This window comes from Copidosoma floridanum, unplaced genomic scaffold (assembly GCF_036245765.1).
Source record: "Copidosoma floridanum isolate Cflo_tuat_1 unplaced genomic scaffold, Cflo_Japanese_pri ptg000007l, whole genome shotgun sequence".
NCBI lineage: Eukaryota > Metazoa > Arthropoda > Insecta > Hymenoptera > Encyrtidae > Copidosoma > Copidosoma floridanum.
In genome coordinates this window covers 7,602,864-7,625,021 of record NW_028321884.1, presented here as the reverse complement: position 1 = coordinate 7,625,021, position 22,158 = coordinate 7,602,864, and the positions used below count along the sequence as shown (strand labels likewise).

The 22,158-nt window shown below is 33.8% G+C and overlaps 4 protein-coding genes across 5 annotated transcripts; 2 read left to right on the top strand and 2 right to left on the bottom strand.

The window, feature by feature from the left end:
• The first annotated feature begins 3,090 nt into the window (after window positions 1-3,090).
• On the top strand, window positions 3,091-4,756 carry Dhdds (Dehydrodolichyl diphosphate synthase subunit). Its single transcript, XM_014364001.2, has 5 exons — window positions 3,091-3,515; window positions 3,586-3,747; window positions 3,828-3,976; window positions 4,052-4,236; window positions 4,333-4,756. The coding sequence occupies exons 1-5, from the start codon at window positions 3,355-3,357 to the stop codon at window positions 4,561-4,563; spliced, it is 888 nt and encodes a 295-aa protein (XP_014219487.2). The 5' UTR covers window positions 3,091-3,354; the 3' UTR covers window positions 4,564-4,756.
• Window positions 4,757-5,738: 982 nt separating this feature from the next.
• On the bottom strand, window positions 5,739-9,132 carry hook (hook microtubule tethering protein). Its single transcript, XM_014364004.2, has 3 exons — window positions 8,323-9,132; window positions 7,127-8,237; window positions 5,739-7,041 (listed from the first exon to the last, which is right to left on the bottom strand). The coding sequence occupies exons 1-3, from the start codon at window positions 8,743-8,745 to the stop codon at window positions 6,437-6,439; spliced, it is 2,139 nt and encodes a 712-aa protein (XP_014219490.1). The 5' UTR covers window positions 8,746-9,132; the 3' UTR covers window positions 5,739-6,436.
• Window positions 9,133-12,116: 2,984 nt separating this feature from the next.
• Snup (snurportin-1) lies at window positions 12,117-14,168 on the top strand. The gene is made up of 6 exons (XM_014363981.2): window positions 12,117-12,405; window positions 12,480-12,720; window positions 12,873-13,143; window positions 13,225-13,413; window positions 13,503-13,885; window positions 13,972-14,168. Exons 2-6 carry the CDS (start codon window positions 12,482-12,484, stop codon window positions 14,003-14,005), a joined length of 1,116 nt encoding a protein of 371 aa, XP_014219467.2. The 5' UTR covers window positions 12,117-12,405; window positions 12,480-12,481; the 3' UTR covers window positions 14,006-14,168.
• LOC106647536 (uncharacterized) lies at window positions 13,529-16,971 on the bottom strand. 2 transcript variants are annotated; one of them, XM_089588793.1, is made up of 6 exons: window positions 16,901-16,971; window positions 16,147-16,400; window positions 15,093-15,298; window positions 14,627-15,027; window positions 14,405-14,555; window positions 13,529-14,321 (listed from the first exon to the last, which is right to left on the bottom strand). In XM_089588793.1, the coding sequence occupies exons 2-6, from the start codon at window positions 16,316-16,318 to the stop codon at window positions 14,199-14,201; spliced, it is 1,053 nt and encodes a 350-aa protein (XP_089444919.1). In that variant the 5' UTR covers window positions 16,319-16,400; window positions 16,901-16,971; the 3' UTR covers window positions 13,529-14,198. The 2 variants fall into 2 exon arrangements, with proteins under 2 accessions (XP_089444919.1, XP_014219468.2); XM_014363982.2 differs by lacking the exon at window positions 16,901-16,971 and having other exon boundaries at window positions 16,147-16,866.
• Between the last annotated feature and the right edge of the window lie 5,187 nt (window positions 16,972-22,158).

The following is a 22,158-nucleotide window of genomic DNA, read 5'->3' as shown; positions in this document are numbered from 1 at the left end:
TCGAATGAACACTAAACTTTTTACATCTTCACTTGGTAAGCAATACAAAAAAATGAATGAAATTATCGCGGGCATAAAGTTGATTAGAAAAACATTTTATTTTTTGTGCTTACCATGATCCAGTTATAACGAATTTGAAATATAGTCAATAGCGATTCCCGATGCATTAGAGGAAATTTTTCGTTTGTTTGCCAAAAGTGTAGTTTTAATGAAAATCAGTACAGAAAAAAAAGTACTGCAATCAGGCGGATTGTACCCGTCTAGTATACATATATATGGTTGCAAGCCTCCTCGCCTCCGCGATCATAACAAAGTCCCATAACCTCTGACGAGCTGTCAAAATTGAAGCAGTGTGTGGCAAAAACATGAATATAAGTTGTTGTGTAAGTGGTTGTCACGATAAATCTGCGAAATGTTGTTGTCTTTTCAATTTTGACAGCTCGTCAGAGGTTATGGGACTTTGCTATGATCGCGGAGGCGAGGAGGCTTGCAACCATATATATGTATACTAGACGGGTACAATCCGCCTGATTGCAGTACTTTTTTTTCTGTACTGATTTTCATTAAAACTACACTTTTGGCAAACAAACGAAAAATTTCCTCTAATGCATCGGGAATCGCTATTGACTATATTTCAAATTCGTTATAACTGGATCATGGTAAGCACAAAAAATAAAATGTTTTTCTAATCAACTTTATGCCCGCGATAATTTCATTCATTTTTTTGTATTGCTTACCAAGTGAAGATGTAAAAAGTTTAGTGTTCATTCGATAGCTTATTAAAACCTGAAGTTTTTAAACGCATTATCATTAGTTGGGACATCCTCGTGAATTTCACAGCTGGTTTTGCACATTTGGTGCAAATTTGAAAAAAAAACCCAGTGATCGCGCCATCTTGGAATGACGTCACAAGTGAAAATACCTTTTAAAAGGGGGCTCCAGCGGGAGGAGTTAGGAGGTCACAGGTAGCTTAATTGATAGATAAAAACACGCTGATTCCAACGGTATCCTGATTTACCCCTCTAACCCTGGAAAATTTTGAGATATTTGCTCTCAAAGTTCGTACATTATACATAGCCTCTCATAGAGCAACGTGAAAAACATCGGTATTTTCTAACAATAATTGAGGAGTTACATGTGAGGACTGTAACTGTTTTATAGAAAAACATCTCAGCTTTCAGATGGTACCTTCAAAAATATAGGTAACCCTGGAAATATTTGAGATATTTTGTAAAGTATTGATCAAGTCATTGAATTAGCAGGGTCATGACGGGATGCCATCTTGTTGTTTGTAAGGCGCGTGCTTTTGAATATTTCAGAATTACACTGCAAGCACTTACATAAGTTTCATGTCATTTGTAACTCTTTTTTAATCGTGTTCTCCTATGGATTACTTACACATATTTTTTTTTTAAATAAAATAGAACATTGAAAAATTTTAACTGCAATTACTTTTTATTTCATATCGATTCTTTGGCCATTTTATAAATTATCTTATCATTAATAATACATTTTAATACAATTAATTTTTGTTTGTTATCATCAATTACTTTTTTATTTCTTTTTTGCTGTTGCAAAATCATTTCAGCATCCTGAAAGTCTTGATGACTCTTACAGTGATGTGTGATTTCTTTCATTTTTTATAACACAAAAAAACTAATTCTAAATAAAACGCTCTGTACGTGACAGAAGCTAGCTGCTGTTTGTTTACCATAGGTACGGACACATCATATATATAGATGATGGTGCTCGCTTATATATACACGTATATATAGATATATACTCACAGAAGTGATACCAACTAACCGAATAGTTTTCGGGTTGGTACCAGTGCTCGCTGGAGCCCCCTTAAAAAAGGTCTCAAAATGAGTTCGTTTGATTATTTAGTTGAGGGTTAAGAAGGAGAGGAAAGAGTTCTTAAATTTCATGAATGTTGAATTTTTTTTTATTAAGAGATGAATTATTATTAATTTTCTTGGAAACTATGTTCTACGCAGCGGAGAATTGCACTTTGAGATGTTTTACGTAGATTTGATGGAATGCCTTGTATTCATTTTTCTTACAATAATTTGAACAACTAGGATATCTCTGTACCTAATAATTAATGTTTAAAAAAAATGCTAAAACGTGACTTAAAAAATTGCATTGTACTCTAACATCAGCAGGTGCTGTAATCCGCTCAATTTAGTCAACTTGACATTGTTTTAACATAATTTTTGCGTTATTCATCAATTTGTAAATATTTTCTTTTTAATTCAAAAATAAAATAAAATAAAATAAAATGTATCTCACGTGTTTGTACTAATAATAAAAATGTATTTACTCTCGATTAAGTATGTGTGATTCAGGATGCAAAAAACTTCTCCATAAAAATTTACTTTTGATTATACTAAGCAGAATAAAAATTGTATAAATAAAGATTTGTTAATCACGCGCAGTGGCAGGGACACCGGGACACTCCGGACACTGCAGTGTGCAGTGCAGGGTCAACACTCAGAGCCAGACAGGGTCGTCGTGGGTCGCGGGTCGTGGACGGCGTGGTACTCGTGGTAGATATGTGTCGTCGTGTGGCCGTGTGATTCGCAGTGACCGCGCGGTGCGCGGTTGATTTTGATAGTATCTGATTAATTGCATCATCTTCTTGCAGTTGCACACACCCGGATCATCGATATAAGCACAAGTACCCATCTAAACTTCTCATGGGAAGGAAAACGAAACGTGTGCTTATACCGCCGAAGATCTATACTTATTACGAGTGAAAATGTTTCATTCATAAAAGTTCGTAGAGAATCATGTGAAGAAGTCAGGGTCACGATGAGAGGTGGTTTGAAAAGAAGCATTCGATTCGATGATGAGGTTGACCGGTTGACGTTGACAATGAGTTGTATCTGAAATATCTGTAGTGTATATTTATAGTGTAGTGGTCGCGGCTCGCGAGGTGTACACGTGACACTCTGGCAGAGAGTACGTAGTATTTTCGTCACCTTGCCGACAAACGTTATCTTGTACCTCAGTTTTCTATTTTTTTTACTTATTTGTTTTTTTTTATGAACATTTTTTTTTTTTTTTTTTTTTAATGTCGTTTTACTGTTTTTGTAATTTTCGTTTTAAGTAAAAAAAAAACAGTTGACTTTTTTACAATATTGGACTGATAAGATATTGTGTTCCACGACTTGTTTGTCAATGTAGTTTTACCTGTCAAAGATTACTAAAACTGATATAATTATTTGCTGCTGAGCAGCTTGATGCGCTCAGTACCAAGTACCTTCCTGGCATTGGGAGGTCCTCTATGGTGAAACGCACATGTGCTTCCTAAATTAAATTGCAGTTGGACTTGTAGTAGCCTTGGTAGAAATGTCGTGGATAGCGAAAAACACGTTGAGCTGGCTACAATCTCTTGTTGTCAAGATACTCAAGACTGGCCGGGTACCCCAACATGTAGCCATCATCATGGATGGTAACAGAAGATATGCTAACAAGACTGGGGTGGAAAAAATCGAAGGACACAGTAAAGGGTACGTTACTCCCTTTCATTCTGGAAAATTAGAAACAATTCTTATAGCTGATATGTTGTATGTATTTTAGTTTTGAAAAATTGGCAGAGACGTTGCAATGGTGTCTAGAATTTGGCATTCCAGAAGTGACAGTTTATGCATTTAGTATAGAAAATTTTAAACGGAGCAAAGAGGAGGTTGACTGTCTTATGGATCTTGCAAGACAGAAATTCCAAAGGTTACTTGATGAAAGGTATAACTAATTAATAGACTTTATATGTAATGTTATAAAGATTAACACCCACGAAATAAATTTCTTACCTTTATTTTCAGAGATAAACTGATGGAGCATGGACTGCGAGTTAGAGTAATAGGTAATTTATCACTTGTACCTCAAGATGTTCGAAAGCTTATGGCAAAAGCAGTAAAAATTACAGAAAACAATAACAAAACATTTTTAAATGTAGCGTTTTCTTATACTTGTAAGTGCAACAGTAAAAATACTTTTAATTACTCGTAAAACTATTTAAAATAAATGTGTTACAATGTTTTTGTAGCGCGAGATGAAATGACAAACACTGTGAGAGAAATTGTCAAAAGCGCAAAAAATGGTAACGTAAATGTGGATGACATTGATGAGAATCTAGTTTCCAAGTGCCTTTACACGCACAATTCCGAGGATCCAGATTTACTAATTCGAACCTCGGGAGAAGTTCGTCTGAGCGATTTCCTCATGTGGCAAGTATGTAAAGCAAATTAATTTATTTTCTGCTAATCCAAACATGACGTTTATACAGACGAATTGTTTATTATTCTTAACTTGATTAACTTATTTTAGACTAGCCACACTTGTATTTATTTCACAAAGGTTCTTTGGCCCGAGTTTAGCGCATGGGATTTTATCTCGGCGATATTTTATTATCAAAGGTGTTACAGTGATATCGCAAGAGTGAAGAAAGATTGCCAACACAAAGTTTCTGTGTTAGATGATAGAACTAATCGTTTTGTTGAAAAATTACACAAACAAAGGGATAATGTAATAGAAAATTCGTCAGGCACAATCCAGTGAAATACAAAGCTGACAAACTATATTTTTTTAATGTAATATTTGTGTCCAGTAACTACGTGCACATTACGTGGAAATATTAAATATTTATGAAGTGAATGTGGTTAAATGCTTATTTTCAACCAATACTCTGTTGAAGATAATTCTTAAAGCTTTAAGGAAGTGAAAGAAATATCTGCTCAAATGAATTATTCAAATCGATATATTTTTGCAATATACATAGTCTGTATAAATACATATTTTGTGTAATGAACTTATTAAATCCATTTTATAAAATATCCTGTACAAACTATATTAAAGACGATTTTTAATTTTTTTTTTCTTCATTAAAATAGTTTTGAATTTTTGAAAAACCAAACTATTGTACGCAATCAGTTTTACATAATACATGTTGTACATATATGTATATAAAAGATATAAAAGAAGTTCCACATTTACAATATTTGCATACAATGATACAATACAACCAACAGTCATTTGACTTCTGCGTCTTTATTTTTTGTGTTTTAAGAAGAACCTAATCTAATCGCTCATACGTTGCACTAACAACATTTTTGTTTAAACCTATAATTTAAACCTAATAATTTTGTTTGTGTTCTTGATAAAATATTGTTAAATTATATTATTTATTCTCATAAATTAAATAAATATGTAAACATACTTTATTAGCATGTAAAAACTGAATAATTAAATATCTTTAACGGATCACAGATACACTAGTTACATTTTATAATCATACATAATTTTTGAATTCATTTTTATATAACGTAAACAGAAAAACTTTTGTAACATTAAGGTTAAAATTTACGCTAAAATAAAGGATGTATGCAATTAAAATAAAAAGTTAAAAAACAATTTAATTATGAATGTATGATAAAAGTTTGACGTCAAACTAAGTTGCATGTATCTTATCTATGTGCTTAAGTCCAGCACATTTTTCCTAATTATTTACAATTCTCAGTATTATCTAAAATTGTCTGTTGTTTTTACGTAGCAATTTTAATTTTTAAGAACCAGAATAAATATTGATAAAAATGGTAATTATGTTCAACCTATTAAATAAATATTTTAATTCATATAATGCACTAACATAAAATTTTTAGTAAAAAAGACGACAAATTCGTAATAAAAAAAACTTTTCTAAAATATTTAAAAGTACTGAGCAACAGATAATATATATATATATATGAAATATTTTAAACTTATTATTAAAAAAAAAATTATCCATTAATGACTTAGGACGTAATATTAAAATGACCAAGATTATCAAATTAGAAGCTTAAATTTTACAACTGGCCATGGATTTATTTGTATATGATTGGATGTTATAGGCACTTTCACTTGAATTAACGTCTATTGTCTGTTTACTGCACTTTTTTCTCTGAATTGTGTGTATTTCAGCAATGTATTATATTAGATCTTACTGTTATTTCTTTTGTCGAAACATCATATTCAAAGTATCTCCGACTTTTTTTGTAAGTTCAATCGTCATAGGGATGTATTTCAATCATGTAGTTGTTGAAGATAAAAGGTATTCAGTTAATCCATGTGTTAACAGTTATCTTAATAAAATAGTAGGCTTATACAAACCTAATCGAACATAAAACTTTTAGAAAAGTTACATAAATCATGTGTTTTTACCATCTACAACTCTCAATTCTTTCAAATGAAGAGTAGCTCATAAAAATCGGCAACAAAAATGCAGGTGAGCAAGAACAATTATTGCTTTGCATTCATCCATGGTGAGATTGCAACTCACGGTCATCTTCTTAGAATAAAAAACAAACCTTTTTCGTAATTTTGACGATCATCTTGACACACCGACTTCGCCGTCGGAGTCGCAACCGTCGTCCAACAATCGTTTCTCCGACTCGTATCACTTGGAGTTGTAGCCCGTGTACAGTTTCCTAGGCGTGGGTTGTCTCTGTCTCGCTAGAAATGACTGTCCCTGTCCAGAACTCAATGCCGCTAATCTCTGATCAACAGCTTCGCGATGCCTGGTTAATCCATAATGATAAAAAGCGGAGATCATGAGTTTCTCCTCCATCTCGTGAATGAGCTTCTGCTCCTTGTTCGAACGTTCCATATCATCCGACGAGCTTTTTCGTAATTTATCTAATTGCGATCGTCCAGGCATTGCTAGCTCAGAAGGTGACTGGGCACTACTACCCTGTAGCTGCTGTTGTTGGTGTTGCTGCTTGGGATCTAGAATCCGAATGACGCTCTTGGCCTTCTCGACGTACTTTTTGTAGCGTTCCTCGAGAGCCGCGAGCTCGCACTCTTTTCGGGAAAGGCTCTCTTGGAGATTGATAACTTTTTGTTTCTGAAGTTGCAAACTGCTCTCGCGTTCTTCGCTCGTTATGCTCAGACGCTCGCATTCGAGTTGTACACGACGCAACTCGTCTTCCAGTTGTGAAAGTTTCTGCTGCTCGCTCTTTGAATCAGCAGATTGGCTTCCCTGCAGCTCTTCCAGCTTATTTTCTGTGGATTTTATAAGACAAAAAATGAAAATTACATCAACTCGATCGTTGGTAAATAAAAACTATGCTCCGAGTCAATGTCTTACCCAACTCCAGTATCCTCGAATCTCTGCTGTTCTGTCTCTTCAGATACGCCAACTTCTCTTCTGACTCTTCCAGCAAAGCCTTCAAGGGCAATTTGTCTTCGCTTTCCTTCTGCTGATTTAACTTGAGCATCTTGTTCTCGTGTTGTAGGAATATGAGTTTCTCTTTGATAGCTGGAGGAATGATCTCTGTATTGATCACCGCTTCGTCTGTACTCAAATTCGTCACGTTTTCAACAACGTTTAGCTGGGTACACTTGAGTTCCTCGTTCGTTTCTTTGAGCGTGTCGCGTTCAATGATCAAACGATCTCTCTCTCGTATGACTGCACCCAACTGCGCCTCCAACTTTTTAGCGTCAAACTCAAGTTTTTCAGATTTATTGGTCTGCTCGTCGAGTTTGTGATGTACCTCCGCAAGTTGCTTTTTACAGAGTTCAAAGTGGTTTTTCAATAAATTAGCGCGTTTGACTTCCTCTTCGTAATCAATCTTATGCTGAAGTAATTCAGTATTTTTGTCCTCAAGGATTTTTAATTGACGCCTAAGGTCACTGAAGTCTTCCATTTTCTTTTTATACGATTCTATTGTCAGCTCGTACTTTGCAACCTTGTCAGCGGTTTCGCGTAAGGCATCCACTTCGTCTTTTAAATGGTTTGCTGCATCCGCTGCTTTTTGCAAGTCCATCTGTTTCATTTGTAGTTCCGATATTTCTTTTTCTAGTAATTCTACTTTTAATCTGTAATCGTCACGCGATGTTTCAAGTTTAAACATTTCATCCTTCATTGCTTCAACTTGCTTTCTAAGTCCAGAGTACTTGAGGCTGGTAGGAGCACCAATATCCTCTGGACTCTCAAACTCGTCTAGCCTACCCTCAAGCTTCTTATTTTCAACTTGAAGGGTTTTTTTTTCCTCCATTATGAGACAAAGCTGTTGATCAAGTTCGTGACATCTCTGAGCCATTTGGTCTCTGGCATCGATGGCTGCCTGAAGCTCCGTCAGTAATCTTTGCTGATTTCCATCTGCCACGTCGAACGACTCAAAATTCAAACTTGCTCCTAAACTCAGTCTAGGCGCATGTACGCTGTTTTCTAACTCTTGGATACTTTGCATGATAACCTGTGTCGAATAAACAAAATAAATTTAATGACAAAAGTAATTTACATACATGTACAAGCAGTATAAGAAACAATAAATGACTTACCTGTTGCACAGCTTCCTCTAAACCCATGATGCGAGTAATATAATACTGTTTTTCGTTACAGTTGACAGCACAACCCAAAACAAGTTGCAAAAGCCTCTTTAATTCGTGACTATCGCAGTGCTCCCCGATCTTCTGTGCATCAGGCTTCACATATCCAGCCAACTGCTGATTCAGACACTCCACGTAGTACTCGGTCACGGCTTCGACGATCTTTTTAAGATTACTAACTTTGAGTCTCCAGTTGGAGCCCACGTCGGACTTGATCTTAGCATTCCAAGCAGGATGAAACCATTCCGGAGCTATTTGAGAGAGTGCCTCGGCTAAGGCGACTCCGTTGCTTATGTCTTCAGCCGAGGAATGAGGAGCTCGGAGCTCAAAAGTATGCAGCCACTTAATAAGGCTGTTTAACTGCTGGTCGCTCATTTTTTACTTACTCTTTTCTATGTGCTGTTCACGAATTTTTGTTAACTGTAAATATACGGAAATGCAAGAACTTCCTGTCCACTTTCGTATATTCTTGGACAATAAAATGAGCTGTAAAAGAACACTATCCTCGTGGTGTTATTGTCCAAGACACCATGATTTGGGTGAGAGTAATCATATAACTGTTGGGGTGTACCTACATATACCGTACATTTTTATCAAACGTGTTTATTTACTAAACTAATTTAAACAAATAATTATATTTATTGTCGATATGCTATAACAACACTATTCACTGATTAAGTTAAGTACACTGTAATTAAATAGTTTGATTCAGTAAACTAATTTCAATCTCTGATTAAGAGCCCTGTCTATGACTTGTCTGAAAATACGACTGCACAAAAACACATATACGAGTGCACGAAAGCGCGCACACAACAGATTTGTTCGGGATTAAGCTTGGAGTAGCTCGGAGCGCTCCTTTTTTCTATAGTCAATGTTATGGATTCAATACATTGACTATAGAAAAAAGGAGCGCTCCGAGCTTAATCGGATTAATCCCGAACAAATCTAATAAGTTTTCAAAGCAGACGGTTTCTATTTCATTTACCTATACCTATATACTGCAGTATAGCTTATAATATTGTTACATACATCGTTTGATCGTTAGTATCGTTACAAGGGAAAAAGATTTGTTAATATATATAAACTTTATACATATATTTACTTTGAAGGCTGTATTCCGCAAAAGCTACCAGCAGTCAAGTTACGTAAAATCGACCTCCAGAGTCCAGAAGTATAAATATATACTAATAGGAGGTCAATTTTCGAATAAACAGTAAATTGTAAACTTGCCGCAAATAAAAAAGACAACGTCCTCTTTTTATTGTTTATCTGTAAAATTAGTTGCGGCTGGTTTATAACTAACAAAGTGACTTTACTGTAAGTAGCAATCATCATTTGGATCAGCGCCATCTAGCGGTCTTTATTTTTTGGCCAAAAGTGGCTCCTAAAATTCTCAATCAGAGCAATCAGGATGAGAGCCATTTAGTCAATTATAAACCAGCCGCAACTCATATTGTAGCTATAAAATGAAAAAATAACGATACGTGTGTTTTTTGGCGGCAAGTTAATAATCTATTTTCTACCAAAAAATTGACCTACTATGTATTTATACTTTTGAAGATGAATTTTCGAGCATAAGATAAATTGTTAACTTGCCGCCAAAAACACATGTATCGTTATTTTTTTATTCTATAGCTTCGTCATGAGTTGCGGCTGGTTTATAATTGACTAAATGGCTCTAATCCTGATTGCTCTGATTCAGAATTTTAGGAGCCACTTTTGGCCAAAAAATTAAGACCGCTAGATGGCGCTGATCCAAATAGTTATTATTACTACTTACCGTAGAGCTATTTAATCAATTATAAACCAGCCGCAACTAATTTTATAGATAAACAATACAAAGTTAACATTTTTTGTTATATTTGCGGCAAGTTTACAATTTATCTTTTATCCGAAAATCGACCTCCAAAACCATAGATATTCTACTTATCTTATATGGCTCATAAAATCGACAATATTTACAAAATTACAATACTCTAGACCTTTTACCATTAACTCATGGAAGCACAAATTAATCAGTCTAAAAGAGACAACTGAAGAAAAAAAGCCTGAAAAAGAAGCACAGTCACACGAAGAGTCTCCTAAAAATGGAGCATCGGATCTCACGAAATAAAAAATACATTTCTTACAGAGAAGTAAATTTTAAGTGTTATAAAAAAAAAAAAAAAACGCAACCTTCTCTGATTAAGTGAGATTTAATGCTCCATTCTAAAGATACTCTTTGTATCTGTGCTGATGTTTTTAAGCCTTTTTTCAGTTTTCTCTTATAAACTAATAAATTCACGCATATATTTGAATGTGATTCAAGATTTCTGTAACACAAATTTTGCTATACACATATTATACAAGTTAACTGTTTATTGGAACAGTAAAGTTAAAGGGCTATGCTTCCATGAGTTAATGATAAAGGGTCTAGAGTATTGTAATTTTGTATATATTGTCAGTTTTCTAAGCCATATAAGATAAGTAAAATATTTATGGTTTTGGAGGTTGTTTTTCGGATAAAAGGTGAATTGTAAACTTGCCGCAAATAGCTTCAACAATGTAAACTTTTTATCGTCTATCTATTAATTTAGTTGCGGCTGGTTTATTATTAATTAAAAGGCTCTACTGTTTGTAGCAATAATTATTTGGATCAGCGCCATCTAGCGGTCTTCATTTTTTAGCGAAAAGTGGCCTCTAAAATTCTGAATCAGAGCAATCAGGATTAGAGCCATTTAGTCAATTATAAACCAGCCGCAACTCATGACGAAGCTATAAAATAAAAAAATAGCGATACGTGTGTTTTTGGCGGCAAGTTAACAATTTAATTTCTACCAAAAAATCGACCTCCTATGTATTTATACTTTTGAAGATACATTTTGGAGCATAAGATAAATTGTTAACTTGCCGCCAAAAACACATGTATCGTTATTTTTTTATTTTATAGTTTCATCGTAAGTTGCGGCTGGTTTATAACTGACTAAATGGCTCCAATCCTGATTGCTCTGATTCAGAATTTTGGGAGCCACTTTTGGCCAAAAAACAAAGACCGCTAGATGGCGCTGATCCAAATAATTATTGCTATTTACAGTAAAGTCACTTTATTAATTATAAACCAGCCGCAAATAATCTTATAACTAGACAATAAAAAATTGACGTTGTTTCTGCTACTTGCAGCAAATTTACAATCTATCTTTTATTCAAAATTCCATCCTATAAGTATATTTATAAGAGGATCAGCGTCGTATAATGATATTTTTCTTCTCAACAGTTGAGACTAAGATTGAGACTAAACTTTTTTCAAAAAGTTGGCCGGTCGGCCCCAAACCAAATTTTTTTGCCTATCATTATCATCCCATGCATACAAGTCGATGAGGGTGCTTTGTAGAGCGCTCGTGTATTACAGTCGACATAGTTGGGATCGCACTTACTTATCGTAGAACGTCAGCAATACAGGTTTCGGGTACGGGCGGTTGTCGATACGACAGTACCTGTGTTACCGACACAGTTGGCACACATTTGCACACCCGAACCCGAATAGAAATATTTAGGGGGGGGGGGGGGGCGGCGACTTTTTGAAAAAAAGTTGAGATTGTTGAGAATTTGAGAAATTGAGAAGAAAAATATCACTAGATGGCGCTAATCCTCATATCTTACATTTTTTTCTTAGCCCAAGCCAACGCTAAGCCCACAAAACGACAAAACATTGATGAAATATACATATACGGATTTTCAGACGGACGTCAAACGCGTGTAGACGCGGCTATGTGGTCGCCGCTTAATAGGACCAGAGACTAATCTCTGATAGGACGACGTTAACACGTCAACACGTTGTACTACATCCACGTTCAGCTTCAGATTAGAATCAAATCTAAGTAATACTTAGAATTTTTGTTTACTTGCAACACAAAAGCCTGCACGTGCATTTTTCTCTTTAATTTTGCATAAGTAAAGAGGATAGTTAATATTTTGTCGTTGCATAGTGTAACTAATCACCAACACTTGTTATTAGTCAGTTGTGGCAACAAACGACATGCTCTTTTTCATTACTAGGTAAATACATTAAATTTTTTATTAAAGCGCTCAATTTATCAGTGTATTTAATCAATGCACATTCATGTTTATAGACATGGCTACATCTGCAAGTCCAACTGACGAGAGTCACCAAAAAAATTCTTTGGAAAACAACTCCGTTGAGACTGAAAATGGTGAATTATGCGATAATAATTTGAACAAGAGCAATTGGCAGAATGAGCGCTCCGTTTTCTATAAGAAGCGAATAAAAAAAGAAAATAATAAGCTTGAAATTGAATTTAACGAGACTCCGCAAGAAATACGCAGACAAAGGATATTGCACTATCAAAAGCAGTAAGATCATTTTATCTTTATGATGATTATACGTGTTAATTTTTATGTATCTTCTTAGTAGTAGTAACCATCATCATTTTGTTTTTATATTCAATACACAAGAATCTAATGTCATTAAATAATATATAATTAAAAAATACGATTCATAACAGAAACAGAGAGGCATTGCTCAATGCCAAGAGAGGACTCTTGGAGAATGCCTTCGATTCGGAAAATGAAGAGGAAATGGAAGAGGTGGCAGATGATGAAGAACAAGAGGAAATGGAAGTTTGTCCAATAAAAAGGAAATTCAAGCCTAGAAAGGAGTATGCACGCATGCTGATGTTTTCGGAATGGATGTTAGAAGTTCCTCAAGATTTTGCTGACAACTGGGTAATGGTTCCTTGTCCTGTAGGAAAAAGAGTGCTCGTGGTAGCATGCAAGGTAAATTGAATCCTTATAAGTAACTGCGTGAATTAATTAACTTGATACATAATGTTTTTATTTATTTTTTGGTACTCTTAGGGTTTGACTAAAATGTACAGCAGAAGGGGTATACAGCTTACATCATTCAAGTCTTTGCTTCCAGGTGGAAGTTCAGCAACTTTTAGGAATCATTGCACGATATTAGATTGCATTTGGACAAAGGATAAGGAAACCGTTTATGTTCTAGACGTAATTGTATGGTCAAATCAGGAAATGCTCAATTGCGATGTATTTTTTTTTTTATTTATTTATTATTATTTTTTTTTTAATAATAATGGATAAACATCTTTCATACCAATACTTTTAAAATATTTTAGACTGAATTCAGATTTTACTGGTTGAGGACTCAGTTGAATGATATAAATAGCATAAAAGATCAAAAAGAAGATACAAATGATTTTTCTATTGTAGCTTTGCCTACTGTCAACTGCAATCAAGACTTTACTGAATGTTTACAAGATGTTGCTGAGACATTAACAATCGATGGTTTGCTATTTTATCATAAAGAAGCACACTATACAAGTGGACGAACACCACTTGTAACGTGGCTGAAACCGTACATGCTGCCTGAAGTACTTGGTATAAGTGTCCCTGAAGAGTACATTGAAAAGCCACCTAGCTATATTAATTTCGAGCATCACGTGTTAAGTATAATTCAAAACGAAAAAAGAAAATTGGAGCACAGACAAAAAAATACACGGTATGTTTGATGTACAAAAACATTTATTAAATTAAATTAATCTATTTTATAGTAAAATAATATTCTATATGTACAATTTTTTATAGACAAAGTCAAGTAGACGTGGAGGAGATGGAATAATTAACTTTTGTATTGCCTGACCAAGAATGATTTGTAAATAGCACAAGAGTTTTTACTGTTTCATTGACTACTAATGAAAATGAAAATGTGATTTACGCTTAAGCGTTAGGCTAAAGAGTACTTTTTTATTGATTTGCTTAAAAATGAAATGCTAAATAAATAATCTCGAAATGAATACTGTCTTGTTTTTTAGCTACGACGATGTCGTTTCATTTGACATATCGAGTTGAATTATATTTATATGTAGGGTGTCAAGAGCCTTCTCATTAAAATATGCCAGAACTGTATTCATGGTTTCCACATCCATCGCTTTCATCTGGAAAAACAAAAACAAAAACAAACTTTAATATAGTAAACATGAAAATGAACAGTAGACAAAATATAATCAAAAATAATTACTTTGTTCTCGGTTATGGTAACCAAAGGCAAGTCGAGCCTATTTAGTATGCACAGCCCTAATTGTAAACTGCTGATTTCCAATATTTGACTATGTATAACCTCGTGAAACTTGTCAACCTCCTCTGCTTCTATTGTGTCCTTACCTAAAAAACTAAATAACAATCTTACTGCATTAGCAGATACATCGGAAATGCTAATAAACATTGAAAAAAACTTTCTTACCATTTCCACATTTTAGCAAGATCTTTGACAAGAAATTTAATCGTTATTGAATTAGACTTGGGCAGTCCGGGTACGAGGAACTTAAGTTTTGCCTCATCACCCTTTTTAGGTTTATCGTGGCCACCACAGGGGCTTATTAAAATTGGCAATAACCACCTGAGATCTTCGGCACTGGCAGATAGCAAAACAAACATACAGTCGAACATACGGCCGAGGGTTGCATGTACCGCTCGCATGGTATTTGGAGTACCACGACATAACAACAAAGGAAGTCTAGTAGAACCTGCCCAAGTTGGTGCCTCTGAGGTTTCAGTTCGCCAAGATATTAAGTACCCTTTGTAGACAGTTGTCTCGGACTGGTCCTTGCTGCCCTGCTTGAATACTGTCGCAAATACTTCGATCTATAAAAATATACTTTTAGTCCCGTGGGCCTGACTTTTTAGCTTTTAGAGTCAACAAGTTTTACCTTAACGACTGGATGATCGGTTTCTTTTGGTCTTCTTATGTTCAAAACCGTGATTTTGGCATTGTAAGTAACGTTTTCCTGAGATAAAATCGTGGCTACTTCTTCTCTCAGTTTTTTAGCGTACTGCTTCAAAAGAACTTCGTTGTCAGAATGAAAATTGAATAAAATTGATACCCCATGTATGTTCCAAGTCTGTTTCAGCAATTCTGTTTCAAATACAAGGATAAACTAATAAATGAAAAAATTGTGTGAAGTGTTTCCTAATTATAAGAATAATTTTTACTCTATATGATACATCTCATTGAACAAGACTATCAGAAGCGTTATTTTGCCTTGAATTTCTGGTCGAAGTACAATTAAGTGTGTTTTTTCTAAAGTCATGAGTTGTTTAAAAAGTATAGTTATAATAATATTATGTTATACGCTTGACAATGTGTAACATTTGTATTTTTTATATAATTATAGAAAAGATCAATTACTAAAGAAATTACTGCACTTAAGAGAATCAAATAAAATTGCCATTTGTTTATTGAAAATTAAAAAAAAAAGTTTACATAACTTCATTTTTATTTAATAATTTAATGTACAATATTTAATTAGTTGTTTCTAATCACAAAAATTTCACGGTAATCGAGTGATTGTCAATATACCGCAACTAGTGAGCTATATATAATATTAGGTATATAAAAAACTTAGTTTGACGTCTCTCTCGCGCGCTTGTGGCAGACGACAAGCAGACGAGTGACGTCACGTAAATTTAAAAACTCGACATAATTTAACCGACTCTTACACTTATTTTTCTTATTTCGAAAAATAGTGAAGCAAAGAAACAATAGTCTATAAAAAATTACAATGACAAATACACTATTTCATCAAAGTTTTTTAAACTAGATTGTTTGAATAAACTCGAAAAGTATACCTGGTAAGTAAGAGAGAGCAGACTATAAAGCCATTATTAATACGTGATGAATGTATACATCATAATTATATGCATGCACTTAACGATACACTGTCTCTGTGTTGCACATGAAATAAAAAAAAATAAATAACTTACCTTCCAGATCGAGCAGAGGATTGTCGTCCTCGTCAAAATTATAATCGTCGCCATCGCCAGCGCCCAGCTGAGTCCTGGACACTAAACTAAAGCATTTCCTGGACTCCCGGTAGGCAGCGGTACGTGAGAACACACAAGTACCGCTCTCGTTTGGCTCGTTGTTGCTCTCCATATCGCTTCTTTTCACTTGGCTTCATCACATATAAACTTTTGCTCTTTTTACCCCATGAATAAATCCACAAACGCTTAATTACCTTATCAAAACATAAAAATGACACCAGTAACGATAAAATGCAGGTAAATTGAACTAATGCTTGTGTAAAAAGGGGCGATGGACTGCACTCCTTTCCTTTCTTTTTGATTCTGTGTTTAAGTATACTGTTTAGTTTATCCACATTTGCACATCTGCAGTATCTGCACTACTTTATTTTGTCCAGTTAGTTGTCCAACGAAAATAGGAGGGAAGAAGTTAGTATGTACACATTTCATGCGTATGCATTGTACACCCACCCTATAACATAAGGTGAGTTTGCAACGTTGCGAAGAAGTGACTTCAATGACTTCAAGTCATGAAACGAAGTTCATTTAAACGAATTACCAATTACTTATACTTAAGTAATAAGTAGGTACGAATATTTACGAACACTTTTATATGACCCTATACTATAAGGGTCACCCAACTAGCCTAGACGGTTCCCCACTTCCCCTCTCCTGCCATATAATATGCATCACCGTCTTAGATAAATATACTTACACACACATCTTCAGTGAGTTCAGCAGCTGAACTTCAGCTCCCCTTTCCCCTTTCCTCACTTGCCACAATACTTATCGATGACTTTAAGCACAGTGAACTGTGCGAACGACTTGCATCCAGCAAAAAAAAAAAAATACCAAAAATTGCGGAATCGTTTGCAGGTTTTGCAATTGCCATGCAAAAAATTGTCAGAGTATTATTTTTTTGTAAAAAAAATAAAATGTAGTACGTCCTGCGAGAATCTAATAAAACTATTATTTCGCCTCAACGGTAGAGTTTCTACTATTAAAATTATCACCAGTCGTTTGCAATTTAATTTCCAGTGCGTGTGAGGATCGCAAAATAGTCGAATTAGTTATATTCATTGAATAAATAATTATATTTATATACGAGAGTAAGTCGAGTCATCTTACTCCCACCCCAGGCCAGGGCGCATGCGCACTACACTCGAAATACGTCAGTTACTCAGTTTGTTTATACCTTATTAGGTTCGTTTGCGACCGCTTGTTCGCATGTCGGAGCGCTCGGATCGTTCCGAGCGCTCCCAAACGAACCTAAATTTTGCTCTTCGGTAATTCGATTCGATAAGTAAAAGTAATTCGATATGATTCGCGCACGTATATATATATATTACTTGAGTAGCAGACGACTTCCATGCAATGTGCTTGTGTCCTTATGACAGATGCCGATCAACACCGAAAACAAATAGGGTATTGTAAGACTCCTTTTTATATGGGTAAGATTGTATTTTTATTACATTTATTTTTTACTGAACTTTGGCATTACTATAACATTTAGGATTTACTGATGTCGACAGTGACAACAAGCCTGTGACAACAAACATGTGAAATAAAATGATCGACTCGATCATCTCCAAGAATTAATTGCAACAGACGGAGGACAAATTGAAAGAAATGTTTGATGTCCGAGTAAAAGATGCCGATCGACACCGAAAACAAGTAGGGTATTAAGTATATCATATAAATATATTATAAATATAAAATATCATACTTATTATATCATCGTAAAAGACTTTGCATTTCTATTTACTGTGTATTTACTTATTACTACATAAACTTTTGAAAATAAATTACAATAGTCTATTAATTTCAGTTTCTCAACAATCAAATATATATTTCAGCATTTATGAAAAACGTTTTGTTTGTTCATTATAATTTTTAAACTATAGAAGTCACTCTAGCATTAATTAAATCACTGAATTCCATCAAGTTGTACTTTCTTTAACGCTTGTGCTAAGGTATTTAACCATGCTGTATTTTCACAGGTATTAAATATGCAAATGCCAGTGTTCTTGTTCTTGTAGTAATTACTGACAGTTAACTGTCAAACACAGCTCGACGTCCAACGAAAAGTTATCCTTATAAACCCAGGAGTGCGAGATCGAAGCTCGTACTAGTCCCATCTTTCTGTGTTATCACTAGAGCTATGGTTGTCTGTGGCTTATATCCATTTAAACAATTATTGCCTACGCATTTGCCACATTTTTCTACATATTTACCGGCATTAAATTCTTTTTCAACTTTAACTTTTTCTAATTCATGGTAAACACTCTGAGCTCTAGATCCTTGATGTTCATGATACCGCATGGAATTTTTTTTCTTCAGGTAATATAAGATCCTGATCAACGTACGAATGGGGCAGTGTATAGTGAAAGGAAGCGACCAATATGTCACTATCATTCAAAGATGCCAAGGTTCTGTAATGTTAATGATGGTGTACAATATCATCGAACGATGAGGGTATGACTTCCACTGCCGTATATGCAAATATTCTCGTTGATATAGAGACAGGAGATTTGCCAAATACTTATAGTGATCATCCTGATCGGCACAGCTCTTCCTTAGCTACATACATAATAGTGGCCCATGATTGTTGTTCTAAAATAAAATTGGTCAATAGTTGTTCATGGGTTACATATTAGTCAACATAGATATTACAAACTAACACACCTTTAATCAGAAGTTTGTTGCTTGAAGATTATATTACTTTTCTTGTTCTTTGCACATTTGTTAATTAAAAATTTAGAAACAAACTCGTCGTTTAATCCTTATTTAATGGAGTACTACATTAACGTATAATTATTTACTATATCAACAACAATCAACTGCATACATAAATGCTAAACGTCACACAACACTGAGTCAATTATATATATATATAGGTTTTTTTAACTTTGATTGTCTGGAAGACTCGGAGAAGAAATTTTTTTTAATTTTTAAGTACGCTGCATGAATATAAGGATAATAAAAATTTGTTGAGTACATGTTTAAATTGTTTTATATATATATATATATATACACACACTATATTGTATCCAAAACTTTAATTCATGACTTATGAAATTAAGTGTAACAAAATTATTTTTTAAAACAAAGTTCGATTCAAATATAAGAACACAGATTTAATTTGTCTGTGCCACATTTAACAATATAATTTTGCGTTATTGGCTTTTTTTATGAATCCCAAGTTAGTGGACGCCTTAATGGACTTAGTATCCTTTAGCAGAAATTTCTTTAAATTAATTGGGTTGGGTATCTTTTCCTTCATTCTTTTGAAGTATGTTTCAGATCTGCAAGCTGTTGCCTCCCTATTAGGTGATTTGAATATATTTCTCATAACATTAGTCCAACTTGGAAATGAGTAGCAAATATTTTTGAAGTTCTTGCAAAATTCTGGACAGTAATGTATATTTGGGTCTTCGCTCAGTGCATCACTTGTTTCACATAAGCTTAAGCTATCTTCGTACGACTGATTTATATAACTTATTATTAAATCTTCTGTTTTATCAATTGGTTTTTCTTCTTCATTTCTGTACTTTTCATACAAATCCTGGTTTGATATATCATTCAAGGTATCATCAAATTTGCACTCATATGTTTTTAGAACTTCCATTAAAAAAATTTTACTTGAGTAACATTCTGAATCTATTGTACAAATTGTACTGTTAGAAATTATAAACATCGATGTAATAACTTTATGAAAATCTTGAAGATCGTGTATTGTTGTTAAATAACCAAAACATCTTACGTAAAATTGCATAACTTCTACATTTACACTCTTCCAGCATTTCCATTTGCAGACAGCATGGATTAAATGATTAACATCATGTCGATAGTAACACTGAGGGATTTCTGTGGTCTGTTTATTTAAGAGCTGAAAACATTGAAGATTGTAGCCCTTGAATGTCTTATGATTAAAAGACAAGCATATGGCATTTTGAAGAGCCAGTGAGCCATCAGTTACTATTTCCTTAGGAACTTTGGCCCCTGCTTCTACCCACCGATCTAATAAATCTTTAATTATCGACACACCGTGAATAGTAAGGGCAGCTTGAAATAATGGAAATATTTTATTTTCAAAACCAATCACCATCACATAATAATTAATTAGTTTACTTTTAATTCCAGGAGAAAATATGAATTTCTTAATAAGACCGCCTGTAGCATCAATAGATAGAGGTAAGTATTCATCACACAAATCATTCCACAATTTTAATTGATCATTTGACCAATAAAAGACGTACAGAGGATTGAAAGATAGTTTTTTAATTTGACATTTTTCTATAAACTTCCTGTTGTTCAAAGATACTTTTTTAAATTCTTTGTAGCCAATATTATCATCAATTGCTTCAACTCTGGCTTTTCGGAGGACTGCAGAAGAATTTAAGTCTGGTGGTTCATACGTTGTTTTTATGCCAGCCAACACATCTTCCTTAAAATCTGATGCTGTCTTCGTCGTTAAAATATTTTTGACCTTTTCTCTTCTTGTACCAGATAATTTAATTTTTTTTGCATGATGAATATCGTGTGTAGCATAAGTACTGACACTAATAGTTAATATATTTTCGTTCAAATCATGGCTTTGTCCGTTAATAGAAGTTTTGCAGTCCGTGCAATATCCAAAAAAAATCAAGTTTTTTTTTGTTATATAACCGCTCTTGAGATTGAAAGCACAAGGTAAGTCTGTTTTATTCATAACAGCTGTCCTAATAGCTGTGTTCCAACCATCACTTTTCAAATTGTCTTTTGCATTTTTTATAACATTTTTAGTTGGTACAACAATTTCAAATGTTAATGGTTCGCAATTATTTGGATTTAAATCTTTATCACCAGATATTTTAAAGTCTGCATCTTTTATCTTGATTTTTTCTTTTTTTTTTATTATTTTAAAATGTTTTTCTAATGTTTCTCTGCAACCATGCCGATTGTTGTACACATGTAAAAAAAGCGATTTTGGAAGCATTTTAAGATTTAATTCATGTTGAATTTCTTTCCACACTTTATTTGTTTCACCTTTCAACTTATTGTTTTCAAAAATAAAATATTTTTTAAGTTTTTCAGTCAAATATTCCGACGGTATCTCCGGCTCAGGCGGCATTTTTACATTTAAAATGTAAAAATGCACGCTGCGCTATCTTATACTTGCAGTCGTGCCTGTGTATATTATGTATGTTATATATGATGGGCGTTCTGACATTATCCATGAAACGTCGGCGGGCGATTCAATTAAAACTGACGGAGATTCATATTGATGTTATTTCGTCTTATACAGTGAGATAAATATTTTATTAATACAAAAATACAATGAAACTAAATTACGCACTCGTATTTTGACATGAGAAACTGATGTTTGTAAAAAAATGAAAAAAAATTCGAGTTTATGATAAGTCGGTAAAGAGGGAGGCTACATTAACAAGAACGTAATCGGAAAATATAAATTAGAAATTGTTTTTTTTTTTTTTTACTGCAGTCCAAACGACTTCCAATGTTACAATGTAATTTCGAAACATTATTTTAGAAACAATAAAGTGTTTATTTCACTGTATAAGACAAAATAACATCAATATTAATCTCCGTCAGTTTAAATTGAATTGCTCGTCGAAGCTTAGTCTGACATACTAGATAAATATCACAACGCCATTTACAGGCACTCTACAGTACGCGCTTATATGCGTTTTATTTACTTAAAAGTCTTAAAACCCGGCAAAGTTTAATTTATATTTTTCAGTAAAAATAATTTATATATAAATCTGTTTGTACATAAGCACAGATGTGGTCATTCAAAACAGAAATCCATATGGATTTTATGAGAATTTTTTACTGGGATTGAATTGTAAAATCTCTAAATAATCCTTTGAACTATAAGAAAAAAAGTTATTTACCATCACCGCAATGTAGTAAAAAGCATTGCTACAGTGATTTTTATTTATGATATGCTTGAATACCACTTTATAACTG